At 41.9% G+C, this 20,829-nt stretch overlaps 1 protein-coding gene across 1 annotated transcript in view; it reads left to right on the top strand.

Annotated features, from left to right (window-relative positions):
* LOC144688714 (anaphase-promoting complex subunit 4-like) overlaps positions 1 to 20,829 on the top strand; it is a 107,087-nt gene that overhangs the window by 29,939 nt on the left and 56,319 nt on the right. The window contains 7 exon segments of the mRNA XM_078555592.1: positions 2,089 to 2,199; positions 2,507 to 2,590; positions 3,713 to 3,799; positions 10,938 to 11,002; positions 13,361 to 13,403; positions 13,603 to 13,679; positions 14,893 to 14,993. Of these exon segments, the coding sequence (XP_078411718.1) occupies positions 2,089 to 2,199; positions 2,507 to 2,590; positions 3,713 to 3,799; positions 10,938 to 11,002; positions 13,361 to 13,403; positions 13,603 to 13,679; positions 14,893 to 14,993 (568 nt within the window).

Genomic DNA, 20,829 nt, shown 5'->3' with positions numbered 1-20,829 from the left:
TCAAAAGGAGATGTACAATCGGAGGAAGAAGAGGTGACCCCAAGACGGGATGTCAAGTAGATGAGAGGACACCAGTGATGTACTTACCAAACCAGCCATTGACCCGCCAACCCACATATATCAACAGATGTGTGTGCTCTCAGAAGCTGCAGTTCATGGATGAAGCTGTGATCGGAATGCTGAATTTTGCAGTCTGCCCTATATATAGACAAGCTCCACCACTAGTCCTCAATTTTCCAATCTTCGGCTCTTTTTAAGTCATTTAGCAGCATGCCATTCAAGCAGGTGGTTGTTGCGTTGTTTACAAACCCATCACACCTCCGATGTCTGAATAACCAGCAACTGAATGAAAGTGCTCTTTATTTTCCCCAAATAACAGAATTCTTCAGAGTCGGAGGCATAATTGGCGTCAGGCTTGTAGCATTTTGAGCTGCCATCACAGTGCAGGCATACTGATAAACTGCTAGGACTGCCACTGTGGTCATCAAAATAAAATTCAGTGCAGTTCAATACTCCAGGTAACAGAAATGACATATTTCTCTTGAGGCAATCCACATTGCCTCCAGACAGACTGACCAAAGTAGGATTGGCTCCTAGGTGGGCAAAAGGTATCCTCTAAAAACATGACTTCAGACAATGCCAATGGTTATAGCTATTTGAGAAGAGTGCCAGTGCAGAGAAGTATATGCAACTGTACACACCATGAATCTGCCTGCAGGCAGATTAGACTCTTGGGATGTTGCCTTCTCCTAAGTATGCGAAACACAAGTGCCAGGCAATGACCATCTCCAACAAGAGAGAATCCACCCATCACCCCTTGATGTTCAATGACATTACCATCACTGAATCCCCCACTGTCAACAACCTGGGGGTTACCATTGACCAGAAACTGAACTGGACTAGCCATATAGATACTGTGGCTACAAGCACAGGTCAGAGGCTAGGAATAGTGCGATGGGTAACCCACCACCTGACTCCCCAATGCCTGTCCACCACAAGGAACAAGTCAGGAGTGCGATGGAATACTCCCCATTTGCCTGGATGAGTGCAGCTCCCACAACAGTCAAGAAGCTTGACACCATCCAGGACAAAGCAGCCCACTTGATTGGCACCACATCCACAAACATTCAGTCCCATCACCACCGACGCACTGTAGCAGCAATGTGTACCATCTACAAGATGCACTGCAGGAACTCACTAAGGACCCTTTGACAGCACATTCCAAACCCATGACCTCTACCATCGAGAGGGACAAGGACAGCAGAGTGGTGGGAACAGGACCACCTGGAAGTTCCCCTCCAAGTCACTCACCATCCTGACTTGGAAATATCTCACTGCTCCTTCACTGTTGCTGGCTCAAAATCCTGGAACTCCCTTCCTAACAGCACTGTGGGTGTACCCACACCATATGGACTGCATCAGACCACCTTCTCAAGGGCAAGTAGGGATGGGCAATAAATGCTGGCCAAGCCAGCGAAGCCCACATCCACAATTAATAACTGTAAGCATCTTAAAGCAGCATTTGACATATTTGCTTCAATAGTTTAGCAAAAATACCTAGCATCACTTATATGTAGTGAGGCAGAAGCAACACAAAACAGTGGGAGAACGAGGACAACCAACCACAACCAGGTAATAGCGGCATGAATCTGCCTGCAGGCTACAAGGCTCTTGGATGCTGCCTTCTCCTAAGTATCCAATCCACCTGAAACATCAGCACGATACCTGTGGCCAAATTCACCCATGTCTATGTTAACCAATTACTATATCTCAACTCCTATGGATCCTATTCCTTCTGAATGCTGAAACATTATCCAAGCGCACTCTGGGTATCTGAGGAGTGTGTTGAAGCAAATAATGTAATGGTGTTCACGAGGCGACAGTAGTGTATTGGGAAAAGAAAGGGACTGAGGGCTCTGGCGAGGATATAGAGTGTGGGATTCGGATTAGTTAAAAATGGCCTTTTCCTGTTACTAAAAATTAATTTGTTTTGTCATGTTTTTTGAGAGAACAGTTTAAGTTTTTTATTTAGAAGATGAATAGTGAAGCATAGATCGGTGTTGCACTAAAAATGATTTCCTTACGAAGATTGCAGGCCGCTGTCTAGATCTTTGCTTGTCCAGTGACCTGAAAGCATTGTCTGTTATCACAGAAGTTCAACTATCCAAGGAACCAGAGCCAATTATCAGTTACTTTCAGGTAGGATTTCTTGACCTTTGCTCAGAAATGTATGTAATATCTAATCTACTTGATATAGGCTTGAATGTTTAATAAAACAAATGTCTCTTAATAACATGTACTTGTAGCTGTGTAAAAATTCCCTCATCTTGTAACAGAAACTATTGCAATTGATTAGGATATCAAATTCATTGAGCTGCTGGAATTTGTTTTATAAGCTATAATTATTCGGTTGAACATCAATTAGAAACATTGTGATTCAACAAATTGTGATTTTGAAACAGAATACTGACTTTCTATTCTGTGATCTTATCATTTGCTTACACAGCTGGATACCACTTTGCTATCAGATTATTTGCCTGAGGTAACTCGCATGGCCCGGAAGTTCACTCATATTTCAACACTCCTCCAGGTACACACACAGTTGCAAATGTGAACTGGTTGGGGTCAACACCTTGGATATGAATTATTCAGACTATTGAACTCATCTGCGCAGTGGTATTGTCACTGGACTAGTAAACCAGAGACCCAGGGTAATGCTCTGGGGACCTGGGTTCAAATCCTGCAGATGGTAGAATTTGAATTTAATAAAAATCTGGAAAAGTCTAATGATGACCATTGTTGTAAAAACCCATCTGGTGTCATTGTTGTAAAAACCCACTAATGTCCTTCCTTTAGGGCCCAGCCAGTGATGCCCACATCATTAAAAAAACCTAAGTAAATACAATCACCTTACAGGCCAAAAAGTTCTAAATTCAGCTCCTAGTTAATTGTCCTTAGTGTTTTTAGTCCAAGGAGGGGAGAAACCGTCATGCAGGATTATTGCTGCAATTGGAACTTTCTGAAAAGCTGAGTGCATGAATGGCTGGTTGTTCTGGAATGACATGTAAATGTATAAAGAATAGTCACTTGCATGGGATAACAAAGAGGTACTAACACATTCAGAAAACTACTCCTAATGTCTTGAGTAGCATTATTACTGAAATATTTCTATTTATGTAGCACAAGTTAAATCCTGAAAAAATAAAACAAACAAACCTGCTGGTAGTGTACAGGTGTACACTTTGATTAATGTGCTGTATACTTTCATTAATGTAATTGTGTTTTGGACATCTGTTATTTAATAGGCTTTTTAATGGAGGAGGAGAGTTTAAACTAGATCCAAAGTTTTTACCATGGGGAAACACAGGTCACAGCATAAAATGTAATTTTAACACTGAGCTAGTAATAAGGCAATGTAGTTATGAATACAAGTCTTAGCTTGCCTTTGCTCAAAGTTTGCCAGTATCTTCTCAGTCACCTGCATGTGGGAGTTTCTAGAAAGGAAATCAAAGAGCACTATTAAAAAGATACATGAAGTCACCCAGTGGATTACTGCACTGACCCCTGGACAGCAATATCATGGCAGAGAGTTTATAAGTCACTAGATTGAATATTTTAATAATTGATAAACTGTTAATAAAAAGTTAATCTTGGTTGCCTTCACTGTATCATTTTTTATCATTAACTTCCTTGTTCTTTCTTAAATCAATAGTACCAAAAGCTGTCTTTGGCCTGCATGTGTGAAGCGTGGGAGGACATTTTAATGCAAATGGACTTAAGATTGACAAAGTTTGTACAGGTCAGCACTGGTGTAAATAATAATTCTATCTTAGCTGTGCAATATATGAAATTTTGCTTCTTGCATTCTCTAGGACCTACAGTGTAAATTGTGTTCTTCAAGAGCTTTCAGATTTAAAATGCATGAATTAACTCATTAACTTGCATTTTTGCATCATGTCCAGTTTTTCAATGTAGGCAGAAGTCCTTACTTCTGCAATGGGATGCCTTCCACTTTGCTATAACACTTCACATTTCTGTTGTATGGACACAAGATAAGACAGCAATTTTGATGCTGAGGGGATTTTTTTATATGCTATTTATCAGAGGATATTTCCAAGGAAAATAATTTTAATCAAGGAGAGTTCAGTTAACATCAGTTGTGAAATTAAACTTAATGGATGAGCTTTTCATTATAACAATATTGCTTCCCAGTACCTCCAAGGTATTCAAACACTAAATCGTAGCTGCCACTTACTATGGCAGGTCGTCATGCCAAATATATGCACCACCTGACATCAAAATATTATGCATCTGTTTGTCAACTAAACCTGGCATTCATAGTCTGCACTTGTATAGACCATTTGAACTGACTATTTTGCTTCCTCTGTTAAAGATAAATCCTGAAAAACAAAATCTTGAAAATGCTTCTTAGATCTGGAGAAAGGTACTGATTTACTGGAAGCATATCCCATCAATTAGAACTTCGGAAGACATTCAATTTTCAGATTGCCCAGAGTTCCAACATGGTAGGCCCAAAGGTCCCTGCATTTGGAGTGAAGACTTTTTTTCTGAACAATGGAATGGCCCTATTTTGTGGCTTTCATGGACATTGTCATATCCACCTCCCTGTGTCCACTGCACAAGAAGTCACAGAATCAGAATCACAGAATTGTTACAATACAGGAGGCGGCTATTTGGCCCATTGTGTCTGCACCGGCCCTCCAAATGAGCATCATGAGTTCGTGCCATTCTCCTGCTTTTTCCCTGTACCATTACACGTTATTTGAATAGAAGCAATCATCTAATGCTCTCTTGAATGCCTTGATTGAAACTGCCTCCGCCACACTTGCAGTTAGTGCATTCCAGACTCAACACTCGCTGAGTGAAAAAGTTTTTTCTCACACCACATTTGCTTCTTTTGCAAATCACTTTAAATCTGTGCACTCTCATTCTTGATCCTTTCACAAGCGGGAACAGTTTCTCCCTATCTGCACTATCCAGCCCCCTCATGATTTTGAGCACCTCTATGAAATCTTCTTTTAACCTTCTCCATTCCAAGGAGAACAGTCTGGGGTGAATTGTGAAATCATGAAACTAGAGTCAAAGTAGGTAGAACTTAGTGGCTCCGCTGCATCTCTTTGGAGCCCTGTTTATCATACTGATCACTAATTCAGCAGTCGGGTTTCAGATCCTCTCCTGTTGTGCGAGGGCAATTACCCAGTTCATGAATTTTGAATTGTCCAAATATGAGTCAAAAATAGCTGAATCTCTTTCACAATCAAAACTTGATTATTATCAAGTCCTTGGGTGGTCTTTACTCATCAACAAATGTCACAGTTTTAAGCTGTAGTGAAAATAGTACAAGATCTTCACTACTAAACCCTTTGTAAACTCCATTCCCTTGCCACTGAATACATTGGCCTTGTTTTGTGTTTGCAGTTAAGCTTCCAGAGCCTCATCCCAGTATGCAACTATTGCCAATGTTGGAGTCAGTTCAAAGGGGCTCTAGTTATAGGTACTTCCCATTCTACTGTGCCTCCTGTGTATCCAACCCAGTAAGAACCAGAGTGGGGTTCATCTACAGGACTTGTGATCAATAGGGAGTAGTTTTTTTCTATTACCTCAGCGAGGGAGACCATCAGCAGAGGGTTATTTGTTCTCAGTGTGATTTGTCCATTCAGCCGAGGAATCTTCTGTCATCTGTGCTGTTTAAGTAGATTCATGCACAATAGCAAAGAAACACCTACTTCATGGTTCCAAAAATCTGACTTTTACCATTCTTCTTCTGTCATTCTGGAAAGGCTGGCTATTATATTGCACACAACTATTGTAATTTCCAAAACAAATAAATATCATATTTTGTTTGCGATCTTGGGGAAGTTTAGTTTTTAAAAAAATACCTTTTACCATTTAACTATTTGTTTTGCTACTCAAAGTCTGAGACCCGGTAACATTATACCAGATAAATTTAAGACCTTAATCCCAATATATTGTAGTCCTAAAAACAATGGGTGATTAATGCCCTACTCTGGATGTCAATCTATTGAGAACTCAAAGGGAAATTTAAACTGATCGAAGCTCTGCCAAAGATATGATAGATCCTAAACATTTTCAGAACTCTGCAAGTACACTTTCATGCGTTGAAAGCCTACATACTAAAAGCAACTGAGGAACATGGAAAGGGAAGTGCAACTGGTGCAATGTAACTTCTTTTGACCTGATGCTGTGGGGTATTAGATAACAAAACTTCTTATCTGATAACTTCAGCGCTTGTATTACTCAGTGGTGCAACTTCTCAACAGCCTCATTCATTAATTCTGTTCTCACTTATAGTAGAACATAGAAATCAAATATTCAAAACTTAATACAAACTTTATCTTTGTATTCGTAGAACTAAGTCCTGACCTGGTAAAATGTATAGATTATCAGGACTGTTACTTTATATGGATGAATGCAACATGGGGATTTAATTTGAGATTACTAAAATAAGGGGCAATGATTTATTTCATTTGGCAGTAAAACTTTAGATAATTCCATCATCAAGCATTATACTGCAAGATAAAGTCTGAATGCTCAGAATATTATAAACTGGCAAATGAGCAACTGCACAATAATGGGAAAATTAGGTTCACCTGCTATGGACCTCGCAAGAGCATTGTTAGGACTGTTGGCAATATGTAATAATCTTTATGCTGTAATTAAACAGTGTTATCTGAACCATCTTCCAAATTACATGAGGACATTTTCCATTCTTAGGTGCTGGAGGCACATGTAGAATAGATTGGAGTGGTTAAAAAATTTAGGAGGGTGATTATCCAAAAGTGCACTGGAATAAGCTGCATGGTATTTTCTGCTCGTGTTGTACTGGATGCTCAAGGTACATGGCTGGGCGATTCATAAGGAGATTGAGGATAAATTGTGGAGAAATGCTCAGAGTGGGTCTGCACGCGCTTAAGGGAGATTGCACAGAACAGCAGTGACCTAGTTGTGTGTGCTCCCAGAGCAGATCTAGGTAGTCATTTTGCAAAAATTGTGTCTTTGCAGCCTGCCCTTCACCAGGAAGCCCTTTCCTTAACCCAAGTTATGTGATCTGTGGCTATTGTACAAACAGAAGAATAGTTCTGTCATCCTGAAAGATGAAGCATTTACAATTAAAACCTGTATGCTATGTGTCAGCAAATGACTGCACATTGTGCAGCAATGTCTTGAGATGTTATGCCTTTGGATATGTGAGTAGGTGAAACAATTGTCCATTTCATTTTGAAGGCATTTTTTCTTAATTCATTCACGGGATGTGGGCTTCGCTGGCTGGGCCAGCATTTATTGCCCATCCCTAGTTGCCCTTGAGAAAGTGGTGGTGAGCTGCCTTCTTGAACCGCTGCTGTCCATGTGGTGTAGCTACACCCACAGTTCTGTTAGAAATGGAGTTCTAGAATTTTGACCCAGCGACAGTGAAGGAGCAGCGATATATTTCCAAGTCAGGATGGTGAGTGACTTGGAGGGAAACTTCCAGGTGGTGCTGTTCCCATCTATCTGCTGCCATTGTCCTTCTAGATGGTAGTGGTCATGGGTTTGGAAGATGCTGTTGAAGGAGCCTTGTTGAATTCCTGAAGTGTATCTTGTAGAAGGTACACTCAGCTGCTATTGTGCATCGGTGGTGGAGCGAGTGATTGTTTGTGGATGTGGTGCCAATCAAGCGGGTAGCTTTGCCCTGGATGGTGTTAAGCTTCTTGAGTGTTGTGGGAGCTGTGCTCATCCAGGCAAGTGGGGAGTATTCATCACACTCCTGACTTGTGCCTTGTAGATGGTGAACAGGTTTTGGGGAGTCAGGGGGTGAGTTACTCATCGCAAGATTCCTAGCCTCTGACCTGTTCTTGTAGTCACAGTATTTATATGGCTAGTCCAGTTCAGTTTCTGGTCAGTGGTAACCCCCAGGATGATATTGGTGGGGGATTCAGTGATAGTAATACCATTGAACATCAAGGGTGATGGTTAGATTCTCTCTTGTTGGAGATGGTCATTGCGTGACACTTGTGTGATGCAAATGTTACTTGCCTTGTCAGCCCAAGCCTGAATATTGTCCAGGTCTTGTTGCATTTGGACATGGACTTCTTCAGTATCTGAGGAATCGTGAATGGTGCTGAACATTGTGCAACCATTAGCGAACATCCTCACTTCTGACCTTATGATGGAAGGAAGGTCATTGATGAAGCCACTGAAGATGGTTGGGCTGAAGACATTACCCTGGGGAGCTCTTGCAGTAATGTCCTGGAGCTGAGGTAACTGACCTCCAACAACCACAACCATCTTTCTTTGTGCTAGGTATGACTCTAGCCAGCAGAGAGTTTTCCCTGTGATTCTCATTGACTCCAGTTTTGCTAGGGCTCCTTGATGCCACACTCGGTCAAATTCAGCCTTGATGCCAAGGGCAGTCACTCTCACTTCACCTCTGGAGTTCAACTCTTTTGTCTATGTTTGAACCAAGGCTGTAATGAGGTCAGGAGCTGAGTGGCCCTGGCGGAACCCAAACTGGGTGTCAGTGAGCTGGTTATTGCTAAGTAAGTGCTGCTTAATAGCTCTGTTGATGACCTCTCCTATTACTTTACTGATGGTGGAGAGTAGACTGATGGGGCGGTAATTGGCCAGGTTGGATTTGTCCTGCCTTTTGTGTACAGGACATACTTGACCAATTTTCCACATAGCCGAGTAGAGGTCAGTGTTGTAACTGCACTGGAACAGCTTGGCGAGGGGCACAAGTCTTTAGCACTATTGCCGGAAAATTGTCAGTCCCCATAGCCTTTGCAGTATCCAATGCCTTCAGTTGTTTCTTAATATCACATGGAGTGAATCGAATTGGCTGAAGACTGGCACCTGTGATGCTGGGGATCTCCGGAAAAGGCCGAGTGGATCATCCACTCAGCACTTCTGGCTGAAGATTGAAGCAAATGCTTCCGCCTTATCTTTTGCATTGATGTGCTGGGCTCCTCCATCATTGCGGATGAGGATACTTGTGGAGCCTCCTCCTCCAGTGAGTTGTTTAATTGCCCACCACATGCACGACTTGATGTGGCAGGACTGCAGAGCTTAGACCTGATCCGTTGGTTGTGGGATTGCTTAGCTCAGTCTATCACTTGCTGCTTATGTTGTTTGGCACGCAAGTAGTCCTGTGTTATAGCTTCACCAGTTGACACCTCATTTTTAAGTATGCCTGGTACTGCTCCTGGCATGCCCTCCTGCACTCTTCACTGACCCAGGGTTGATCCCCTGGCTTAATGATAATGGTAGAGTGGGGGATATGCCGGGCCATGAGGTTACAGATTGTGTTCGAGTACAGTTCTGCTGCTGATGGCCCACAGCGCCTCATGGATGCCCAGTCTTCAGTTGCTAGACCTGTTGGAAATCTATCCCATTTAGCACATGCCACACAACACGATGGAGGGTATCCTCAATGTGAAGGCAGGACTTCGTCTCCACAACGATTGTGCAGTGGTCACTCCTATCAAAACTGTCATGGACAGATGCATCTGCGGCAGGCAGGTTGGTGAGGATGAGGTCAAGTATGTTTTTCCCTTTTGTTGATTTCATCACCAATAGTCGCACACCTAGTCTGGCAGGATGTCCTTAAGGACTCCGCCAGCTCGGTTAGTATTGGTGCTACCGAGCCACTCTTGGTGATGGACATTGAAGTTCCCCACCCAAAGTGCATTGCCCCTTTGCCACCCTCATTGCTTCCTCCAAGTGGTGTTCAACATGGAGGAGCACTGATTCATCAGGTGGGGGAGGGAGGTATGTGGTAATCAGCAGGAGGTTTCCTTGCCCATGTTTGACCTGATGCCATAAAACTTCATAGAGTCGATGTTGAGGACTCCCAAGGCAACTCTCTCCCGAATGTGTACTACTGTGCCACCACCTCTGCTGGATCTGTCCTGCCAGAGGGACAGGACATACCCAGGGATGGTGATGGTGGTGTCTGGGACATTTTCTGTAAGATATGATTCCATGAGGAAGACTATGGCAGGCTATTGCTTGACTAGTCTGTGAGACAGCTCTCCCCAATTTTAGCACTAGCCCCCAGATGTTAGTGAAGAGGACTTTGCAGGGTCGACGGGGCTGAGTTTGCCGTTGTCATTTTTGGTGCCTAGGCCCATGCCAGGTGGTTCATCCGGTTTCATTCCTTAGGCATGTACTAGTAAACGTGAGTTCCATGATTGCATGAAGGCTTGACAATGGTAAATGGGGAGCAGGTTTACTTTGGTTTGTAGCATACAAACTTGGGCCGTCTACCTGATAAAAGTTGCAAAGGTCTTGCCTTGTCGGATTCCTTAAACCCTGCTATCTACTTCAGCATCTGTTCCCAGCTTCTTCAGGTGCTGTGTACAACACTGAGTCTGGTCACCATCTGTTGCCAAGAATGTTGTGCTGCTGTCTCTTGGGAACAGCCTCCTGAAGCATCAAACTTGAAACCTCTCCCTGTATGCACCTTGTTCAGCTGTATATTCATTTTGCCATGCACCAAACATTCACTTGGTGCTTTACTTCTTCATTACTTGTTCACAGATCCTATTTCATGCTTCCATATTGAACCTCTTTTCAGCCTGACATTTCCCCTCCTTTGTCAACCCTGCCCTTGGTTTTGGTGAAATGACAAACATTTTAAAAATATTTTTTAGAACAGTACAAGGACTGGTGCAATAATTGTTCTCATGTAAAATTTTTTCTAAATTAAATGCATACATCCTTTAAAAATTGACCCACTGGCTTGATTTTCCAGTCCTCTCTTTTCCCCTCTCATTGTTAATGACTCTGGTGTGGAATTTGGAGATTATTTAATTTTGCTTAGTCATTTCCATTGTTGTTTAATAACTTATGCTGCTGATGGAGTCTGTGGTGAGAGATTACGTATCACAAAATCTTAAATGCTATATTTTTGTTTTTAGGAGAAAAGCACAAAAACTTCAGTACAGGAGGAGTTCATGGAACTACTAATGTGGGGTAAAGCTAGGTAGGTTTGTTGGGACAGTTTGCCTCAGGAACATATTAATAAAAGCTGCGTATAATAGCATGTAAATGTTCATTATAATTTGGCTTCCAGCCACACTAATATTAAATATGAAATGAAAACAGATTGCAAACAGTGTTTTAGTCTTGTTGCCAGGGAGATGATTGGAGTCGGTGGCTGGGGAACAGAATTTGCGGAGGGGCGATACCAAAAACAAAGACTTCAGTCTTCCCTATGTTTTAATTGGGGTTAATTTCTTCTCATCCAGTACTTAATGTCAGATAATTTAGCAACAGTGGAGGAGTCAAGAGAGGTGCTCGTGAGGTAGAGCTAGGTGTTGTCAGCATACATGTGAAAAGGCTGTACCTGCAGATGATTTTGCCGCGGGGCAGTAAGTTGATGAGAAATATGGAGGGGGGTCAATGATAGAGCTTTGGGGGACACCAGAGGTAACGGTGTTCTGGCAGGAAGAGAAAGCATTGCAAGTGGTACTTTGGCTAAGATTAGATAGACTAGAACGGAATCAGGTGAATCCTAACCAGCTGGTGACAATGGAGAGGCATTGGAGCAGGATGATGTGGTCAACCATATGAAAGCCTGCATACAGGTCAAGAAGGGTGAGGAGGAATAGTTTATCTCTATCACAGCTGCACAGGATGCCATTTGTGAAACAAAAACAGATAATGGTGGAAAAATTCAGCAGGCCTGACAGCATCTGTGGAGAGAGAAACAGAGTTGACATTTCGAGTCTGTATGACTTTTTTTCAGTCATTTGTGACTTTGATAAGGTCCATTTTGGTACTGTGGCAGGGTAGAAACCTGACTGGAAGGATTCAAACATGGAGTTCCAGGAAACATTGGGCACAGATTTTGGAGACAACTATATGTTCAAGGACTTTGGAGAGGAAAGGGTGGGTGGAGATGGGGCAGTAGTTTTCAAGGACAGGAGGGTCAAAGGTTGTGTTTTTGAGGAGAGGGGTAATGATGGCAGATTTAAAGGAGAGAGCGACAGCACTTGAAAAGGGAGAACGAGTAACAAAACCGGCGAACATGGGATTAGGAGGGGGAAGCTGGGTGATCAGTGTTGAGGGAGCAGGAGATGGTTCTCATGGATAGGATGAGCTTGAAGAGTGCATGAGGAGCGATAGGATAGAAACTAGGAAAAGATGCGTCTTCAGGACCAGGGCTGGGGGTATGTTAAAGGAAGTTTGGCCAGGTGGACTAGTGGAAGGGAGGGATGTGGCAGACGCTTTTGATCAGGATGGCCTCGACCTTAGTGACAAAAATGTCTGTAAGCTCTGTGCACTTTTTGTTAGAGGTGAGGGTGGAGAAGACAGGGGAGAGGTGTTCAAAAGGACTGTTTGCAGTTGGGAAATGAAGCTGAGGGTTATCTTTGCATTCCAAGGTGAGACTGCAATGGGAGCTGGACCTGACGATGCTTTAGGTGAGCAGGTCTGGCAGTGGATGGTTAAACCAATTGTTCAACATATCTTTTAAAGTTTGCTCCTTTCAAACTTAATGGCATGGAGATAAGGGCTGTACCAGGGGAATGGCCAGGGTTAGAAAGAGTAATGGTTTTATTGGGGACTAGAGCATCAAGGGTGGAAGAGAGGGTGAGGTTCAGCAAATCAGTAGCTGCAGAAATGTTGTGGCGAATGGAAGATGAAAGACTAGACAGTTGGGATTTTGAATGTGCAGTTGTGAATGAATTGGGGGATAGTTTTTTTGAGGGACGCATACAGAAGGAGGTAGGGTTGGAGCTTGGAAAGGGATGCGGGTGTAGATTGAAACAAGATGGTGGTCAGAGATCGCCTTATCTGTAATTGATATGATGGGACTAGCAAGACTCCGTAAGAAGGCAAGATCAAGGGGTGGCCATGAATATTGGTAGATGAGTTTACATGGAGGGAGAGATTTAGGTATGATAAGATGTCAGTGAACTCAGAAGAGAGAGCATGATGGGTTGAAATGGAGGTTTCCATGAGAACATTTTTATCGTACCTGGGCGGACAGTAGAAAACAGCATTTTAGATAAGGGGTGAGAGTAGTGAACCAAGGTCTGCAGCCATTGCCTGATTTTGAAAACCCACCTGTGGTTGGGAGATACCTCTGCTCTTAGCTATTTATAACAAAATTCTAACTATGCCTCTATACATGCATGTGTAATTCTGTGATAATAAGCAGTGAAAATCATATCTCTGTGACTTTAAACCATAATGATGCTTGTGGGCTGAGGGTGCAAATTTGATTAACTTGTAGCTTGCAGTCAAACAGATTATATCATAACATATTGGGTAAAAATTGACAAGTAATCAACAATTTTACATTTCCTGGCTGTGACCCGTACATTTTGTTTTGTAGTCCGGAGTTGCAGTCTTTGTTAATGAACCAGCCAACAGTTAAGGTGAGTGTATTAAAAGGTGCAAATATAGAATGAAGAAATTTTCTTCATAGACTGCACTAGTCATTCGGAATTTGCCAATCTAACTGTCTATGATACGGATTTCACTTCTTCTCCCTAACTTAATGCTGTCCATTTGTGATTAATACAATTGGTTACATTTATGCATGAACAAATCTTTCACTTTGTTTGAAACTAACAGGGTTTAAAGAAGCTTGGCCAGTCCATAGAATCATCATATTCTAGTATTCAGAAACTGGTTATCAGTCACTTACAAAGGTAGAGTATCCTCCTTTCTGAATTGAGGGAGTGGGACTGTGTATATAGTTTGAGATTGTTTATTCGGCTAAATTAAATTTCCAAGCCTTTGTACCAGGGAATAGCTGCAACATATAGTTTGTTTATATGACTTTGCGATTATGAGATATTTTTAAACATATATTTTGGATATTCCCTGTTTAATGCTGAGGACATAACAATGTTTGCAAACTCAAATGTTGGCTGTAGGTTTGTCAACTAAATGATATCTTAAGGAAAGATTTTTTTTAAAATGGAGTAGAATGCAGTGAACAGTGCTGTTGCAGTCACGCTATATAGATTATTATCATTGTGAAGTGATTTCAGCTTTACTCCAAAACTGCACTTGTTGATCAGTTGTCCTTGCTTAGGGAATATTTTCCTTTGGGCTGTAACTCCACCTACCAAGCAGATATACTCCTGATCCCAACAGAATTTCCTGCCCAGGATCGTTTGCACAGTGAAGATGGGTTTTCCAGCCTCAATCGGGGAACAATTTTCAATTAGCTAAAAAAAAATCAACAAAAAGTGGATTTAAAATCTAAGCTATTTCATGTAAATCAGGTGACGAGGGCCCAAATGGACTGAAGCAGAATGGAATAAGCCACCTGCTACAATTCCTCTTGGTGTTGGCTATCCACTCGGTGCCGAACTATGGACACAGCCTGCATGTAAAGCGGCCAACCTACTTTGAATCAGTTATACTCTTGCAGTGCAATACAGCAACAAAATGAAGACCAGGAATTTGGCACGTAAAAAAATCAGACCTCCAGGAGGGAGGGTAATCAGATTCAGAGGTTTCAGTAACAGTACCGAAGATTGTGTTAAAAGCTAATCACTAAACTGGAGAGAGCTATGTGTCAAGTTTTGACAACACTGTCAACTGAAACAAATTAAGATCTAAATGAAAGCTGTATTGTTTTGTATAGTCAATTTACAGCGCAGTTTTTTTTATTGTTTCTATATGCAGTAGGATAAATTTTCTGATTGTCAAGCAACAGACATAAAGTGGCATAGCTGGATGGATAAACAAGATAAGATCGATTATGAATCTGAAAACATAGCTGCTTTGGGACTGTTGGGTTTAGCTCTATTTGCCCCAATTAAATTTTAACTGTCCCAATCATTCACTGAAATGACATATCTTAACTGCTCAGTTGGATTGATTACTTCATTACATGCCACAATTTCACAGCCAAAGGAATTGCTGGGTTTTCAAATGTAAAGTAAAACCAGTTGCTGCTCCAGCTTTTACATCAAATACGTATACTTCTGTGATCTATGGAAGAAAGGCAGGCAAGTGTGTTGACCCTATATTTCAGGAACAATGTGAAAAACATTTGCTTCAATAGAGTTTTTTTATTGATGTGGCCAACGCTAGAAAGCAGTATTTATTGCCTATCCCTGGTTAATTCTGGGATTGGAGTCACATATACAGCAATGCCAACTCCACTGTCTCATAAATCATGGGACAAATTTTTAAAAATCAAGAGATTTGATTTAAAAAGAATGAGTTTTTTTTTCAAACCTTAACCAAGATAGATTGATGGTTTATAAACCTCATTAGTGGCTTAAGTAATTACTAACAAGTAGGAGATTTGAATCACTGCAGTTCATGTGGTGTAGGTACACCCACAGTGCTGGTAGGAATGGCATTCCATGATTTTGACTCAGCGACATTAAATAACGGAACCACATTAGCAGTTCTACAGTCCTCTGGCACCTTCCCCGTGGCCAGAGAGGAATTAAAAAATAGGGTCAGAGCCTCTGCGATATACTCCCTTGCCTCCCTCAGCAGTCTGGGACACAAATCATCCAGACCTGGAGATTTGTCCACTTGTAAGCCTGCCAATGCCTCCAATACCTTGTCACTCCCGATGTCAATTTTCTTAAGAACCTCGCAGTCTCTCTCCCCGAGTTCGATACCTTCATCTTCATTCTCTTGGGTGAAGACAGATGTGAAGTATTCATTCAACACTCTAGCGATGTCATCTGGCTCCACCCATAGATTTCCCCCTTGGTCCCTTATGGGCCCTACTCTTTCCCTGGTTATCCTCTTCCCATTGATACACTTAAAGAATATCTTGGGATTTTCCCTACTTTTACCAGCCAGAGCTTTCTCATATCCCCTCTTTGCTCTCCTAATTGCTTTCTTAAGCTCCACCCTGCACTTTCTGTACTCCACTAATGCCTCCGCTGATTTGCTTCCCTTGTACTTGCTAAAAGCCTCCCATTTTCCTTCTCATCGTAACCTGAATATCTCTGGTCATCCATGGTTCTCTGGGCTTGTTACTCCTTCCTATCTCCCTAGAGGAAACATGTTGAGCCTGTACCCTCCCCATTTCCTTTTTGAATGCCCCCCACTGCTCCTCTGTAGATTTCCCCACAAGTAGCTATTCCCAATCTACCTTGGCCAGATCCTACCTTACTTTACTAAAATCCACTCTCCCCCAATCCAAAACATTTTTTTGTAACTTGTCTATTTCTTTGTCCATAACAAATTTAAACTGCACCACGTTGTGGCCGCTATCACTAAAATGCTCCCCCACCACCAGCTCAGCCACCTATCCGGCTTCATTTCCCAGAATTAGGTCCAGCACTGCGCCGTCCCTTGTTGGACCCACTACATATTGACCTAAAAAGTTCTCCTGTACACATTTCAAAAAATCCACTCCATCCAAGCCCTTAGCACTATGACTATCCCAATTAATGTTCGGAAATTCACCTAATATAATTACCCTATTATTATTGTTTTTGCACACCTCCACAAATTGTGCACATATTTGCTCCTCAATTTCCCGCTGACTATCTGGGGGTCTATAATAAATACCTAACAATGTGGCTGCCCCTTTTTTATTCCTAAACTCTACCCACAAAGCTTCATTTGATGCCGCCTCCAAGATACCATCTCTCCTTACCACAGTAACTGACTCCTTAACTAATAATGCAATGCCTCCTCCTCTTTTACCCCCTCCCCTGTCTCACATGAGGATTCTATATCCCGGAATGTTGCGCTGCCAATCCTGCCCCTCGCTCAACCACGTCTCAGTGATGGCTACTATATCACACTTCCACGTGTCAAACCTCACCCTCAACTCATCCGTTTTACCAGTAATACTCCTGGCATTAAAGTAGAGACCATCCAGCCTTTCCTTACTCCCTTGAAACTTAATGCAGCTGTACTCCCTCTGACTTGATTGTTTTGCTGTATTATGATGTGCCCCTATTCTGCTAACAATCTGTGTCCCCTCCCCCTGCCGAACTAATTTAAACTTCTCCCAACAACACTAGCAAACCCGCCCACAAGGATGTTAGTCCCGCTCTGGTTCAGATGTAGACCTTCCGGCTTGTACAGGTCCCACCTTCTCCAGAAACGGTCCCAGTGATCCAGGATTTTAAAACCCTCCCTCTTGCACCAACTCAATAGTTATGCTTCAATAAGATTGCCAATCGGACAACCTGCTTAACCTTTCCTCATAAGATAAACAACTCATCCCAGGATTCATTCCAGTGAACATTTTCTGAACTGTTTCCAATGCATCTATGCCCCTCAAGTTAGGTGACCAAACTGTACACAGGTGTGCCCTCACCAATGCTCTGTGCAGTTGTAGTAAGACTTCCGTACTTTTATACTCCATCGCCCTTGCAATGAAGGCCAACATTCTGTTTGCCTTTCTAATTGCTTGTTGTTTCTCCATACTGACTTATTTGGTTCATGTGCAAGGACACCCAGAATCTCACTGTACTGCAGCATTCTGTAGTCTCTCTCCATTTAAATAATATTCTGCTTTTCTATTCTTCTTGCCAAAATGGACAACTTCACATTTCCCCACATTATACTCCTGCCAAATTTTTGCCCACTCACTCAACCTATCTATATCCCTTTGCAGACTCTTTATATCCTCCTCACAACTTGCTTTTCTGCTTATCTTACCATCAGCAAATTTGGCTACAATGATCAATTTATCCCGACTCTGTTTCCTGGTTGTTAGCCAATTCTCTATCCATGCTAATATATTACCCCCAACACCATGAGCCCCTAACTTGTGTAGTAACCTTTTATATTTCATCTTATCAAATGCCTTTTGGAAAACCAAATGCACTATATCCACTGATTTCCCTTTAATCGCCTTGCTTGTTACACCCTCAAAGAACGCTAATAAATTGGTCATACATGATTTCCCTTTCACAAACCATGTGACTTTAATAATATTATGATTTTCTAAATGTCCTGTTGCTACCTCTTTAATAATGGATTCCAGCATTTTCCCAATGATGGGTGTTAGGCTAACTGGCCTATAGTTTCTTGCTTTCTGTCTTCCTCCTTTCTTGAGCAGAGGTGTTACATTTGCACTAATGATTAATAATTATAATTAACTGTAATTATAATTAGTTGTAATAATTACTCCATTACACTGGAGTTAAGAAACAATAGAGATCCCTGCCTGAATTCTGTGAGGAATAGGCAAGGGTTAATATCCAGTGGACAAGGGTGGCTAAAGAAGAGCGCCACAAGGAGAGGTGAAAAGACCAAAATCAAAATAGCAACTCTAAATGTTGGTAGCCTGACAGCAGTGAAGTAACTGACCTAATGGTGAGAAAAGGAATACAAATCATAAGTCTCCAGGAAACAAAGTGGAAGGGTAGCAAACCAAAAGAAATTGGTAGTGGATGTAAACTTTACTACCAAGGACCGGGTGGGAGAAGAAATGGTGTTGGGAACAGTACTAAGCAAGGAAGTTGTGGATACAGTTTTGGAGATACAAATGACGAAGGAGCCAAGATCCTGAAGTCATACCAACTGTTAATACTAAACACCTGGTACCAAAAGGGAAGTGGAAAAGGAAATAATAGATGCAAAGAGAGAGTGTGAGAAGAGATTGACAGATAATGTGAAAGGGGATCCATAAGTCTTCTAAAGATTTGAAGGTAGTAAGAGGAATGGTGTGGTCGATTAAGGACCAAAAAAGGAATCTATGCATGAAGGCAGAAGGCATAGCTGAGGCACTACACGAGTACTTTGCACCTATCTTTATCAAGGAAGATGATGTTTTCAAAGCCATAGTTAAAGACGAGGCAGTTGAGATACTGGATGGGTTAAAAATTGATGAAGAGGCGTTATTAGAAAAGCTGGCTATAAGTTGAAGTTGACAAGTCACCAAGACCGAATGGGATTTATTTGAAGGTGCAGAGGAAAGTAAGGGAGGAAAATGTTGGAGGTGCTGGCCATAATCTTGCAATCCTCTTCAGAAAAGGGGGTGGTGCATGAGGACTGGAGAATTACAAATGTTACACCCCTCAAAAAAGAATGTAAGGATAAACCCAGCAACTACAGGTCAGTCAATTTAACCTCTGTTTTAGGAAAGCTTTAGGAAAGAAAATCTGGGACAAGAGTGGGTTAGTTAAGGAAAACCAGCACAAATTTGTTAAAGGCATATCATGTTTAACTAACTTGATTTGAGTTTTTTGATGTGGTAGCAGAGAGGGTTGATGAAGGTAATGAAGTTGAGGTGGCATTTATGGATTTCAAAAATGCGTTTTTTAGCAAGTATATTAGACGGAATTTTATCAAAGTTGAATCCCACAGAATAAAAGGGAAGGTGGCAGTATGGATACAAAGTTGGCTGAGTTATGGGAAAAAGAGAGCAGTGTTTTTGGACTGGAGGAAGGTATACATTGGGAGTCTGTAATAGTCAGTACTAGGACTGTTACTTTTCATCCATATTAATGACCTTGACTTGGGCGTACAGGACACAATTTCAAAATTTGCAGTTGACATAAAATTTGGAAGTATTGTGAACTGTGAAGAGTATGGTGGATAGAGGATTGGTTCACAGACAGGAAGCAGGGATAACTATATTAATGACTTAGACAAATAGACCAAGAGTTATGGTATCTAAGTTTGCTAACAATACAAAGTTAGATGTAAGCTGTAAGGAGGATACAAAAAGAGGCAGCAGTGGGATACAGACAGGTTAATTGAATGGGCAATGAGGTAGCAGATGGAGTATAACGTGGAGAAATGTCAGGATATTCACTTTGGTGGCAACCTTCTGACTTTTAAGATAATGGTTTGCGCCATGGTAGCCAACTCTATGTTAAGCATTGCCTGGTGTGACTCAGGAGCCCCACTCTGGCATGTTAATCTCTGCCACATTTACAGCAGAGGAAGACAGTGGGCTGAGAAGATGCAGGATTTGCTGGCCTGTTTTCTTTGGGTCCTCTTAGCCAGTTGAGCTTTTCGTAGTACTCCACTTCACTTTGGTGGTAAGAACAAAAAACCAGAATTTTTTTTTAAAGTGTGAAATTTCTAAATGTTGATGTTCGAAGAGACTTGCATAAGGAGCACAAAGTGGCATGTTGGTCTTTATTGCAAGAGTGTTGGAGTACAAGAATAAGGAAGTCTGGCTACAATTGCACAGGGCTTTGGTGAGAGTGGAGCAGTGAGCAGTTTTGATTTCCAAATAAGGAAGGATATAGTTTCACTTGAGGCAGTACAGCGAAGGTTCACTAGAGTGGTTCCTGGGATGAGAGGGTGGTCCTATAATGTGAGACTGAGCACATTGGCCTATACTCTCTGGAGCCTAGAAGAATAACAGGTAATCTCATTGAAATGTACAAAATTCTGAAGGCACTTGACAGAGTAGACACAAGCTGTTTCCACTGGCTGGGGAATGTAGGACGCAGGGGCACAGTCTCAGGACAAGGGGTCAATCATTTATGACTGAAACGAGGAGATATTCCTTCACTCAAGGGGTTGAGGTTGTGAATCTTTGTAATTCTCTACCCCCAGAGGTTGTGGATGCTCTACCATTAAGTATATTTAATGCTAAGATAGACAAATGTTTGGTCTCTTGGGGCATCAAGGGATAAGGGGAGCTGGCAGGAAAGTAAAGTTGAGGCAGAAGATCAGCTGTGATTGTATCGAATAGTGGAGCAGGCTCAAGGGGCAATATGGTCTACTTTTCCTATTATGATAGATTTCAGTAGGACATTGGCCTATGGAACGGACAGATGGTAGATGAAACTTAACGCAGAGATGTGTGAAGTGATATCTTTTGGCAGGAAGTATGAAGAGAGGCAATTTACAATTAAGGGCACAATTCTAATTGAGGTACAGGAACAGATGAAG

The sequence above is a fragment of the Cetorhinus maximus genome, chromosome 1 (assembly GCF_964194155.1).
Source record: "Cetorhinus maximus chromosome 1, sCetMax3.hap1.1, whole genome shotgun sequence".
Taxonomy (NCBI): Eukaryota; Metazoa; Chordata; class Chondrichthyes; order Lamniformes; family Cetorhinidae; genus Cetorhinus; species Cetorhinus maximus.
Note: the sequence above shows the minus strand (reverse complement) of the source record. Positions and strands in the feature narration are given on the sequence as shown.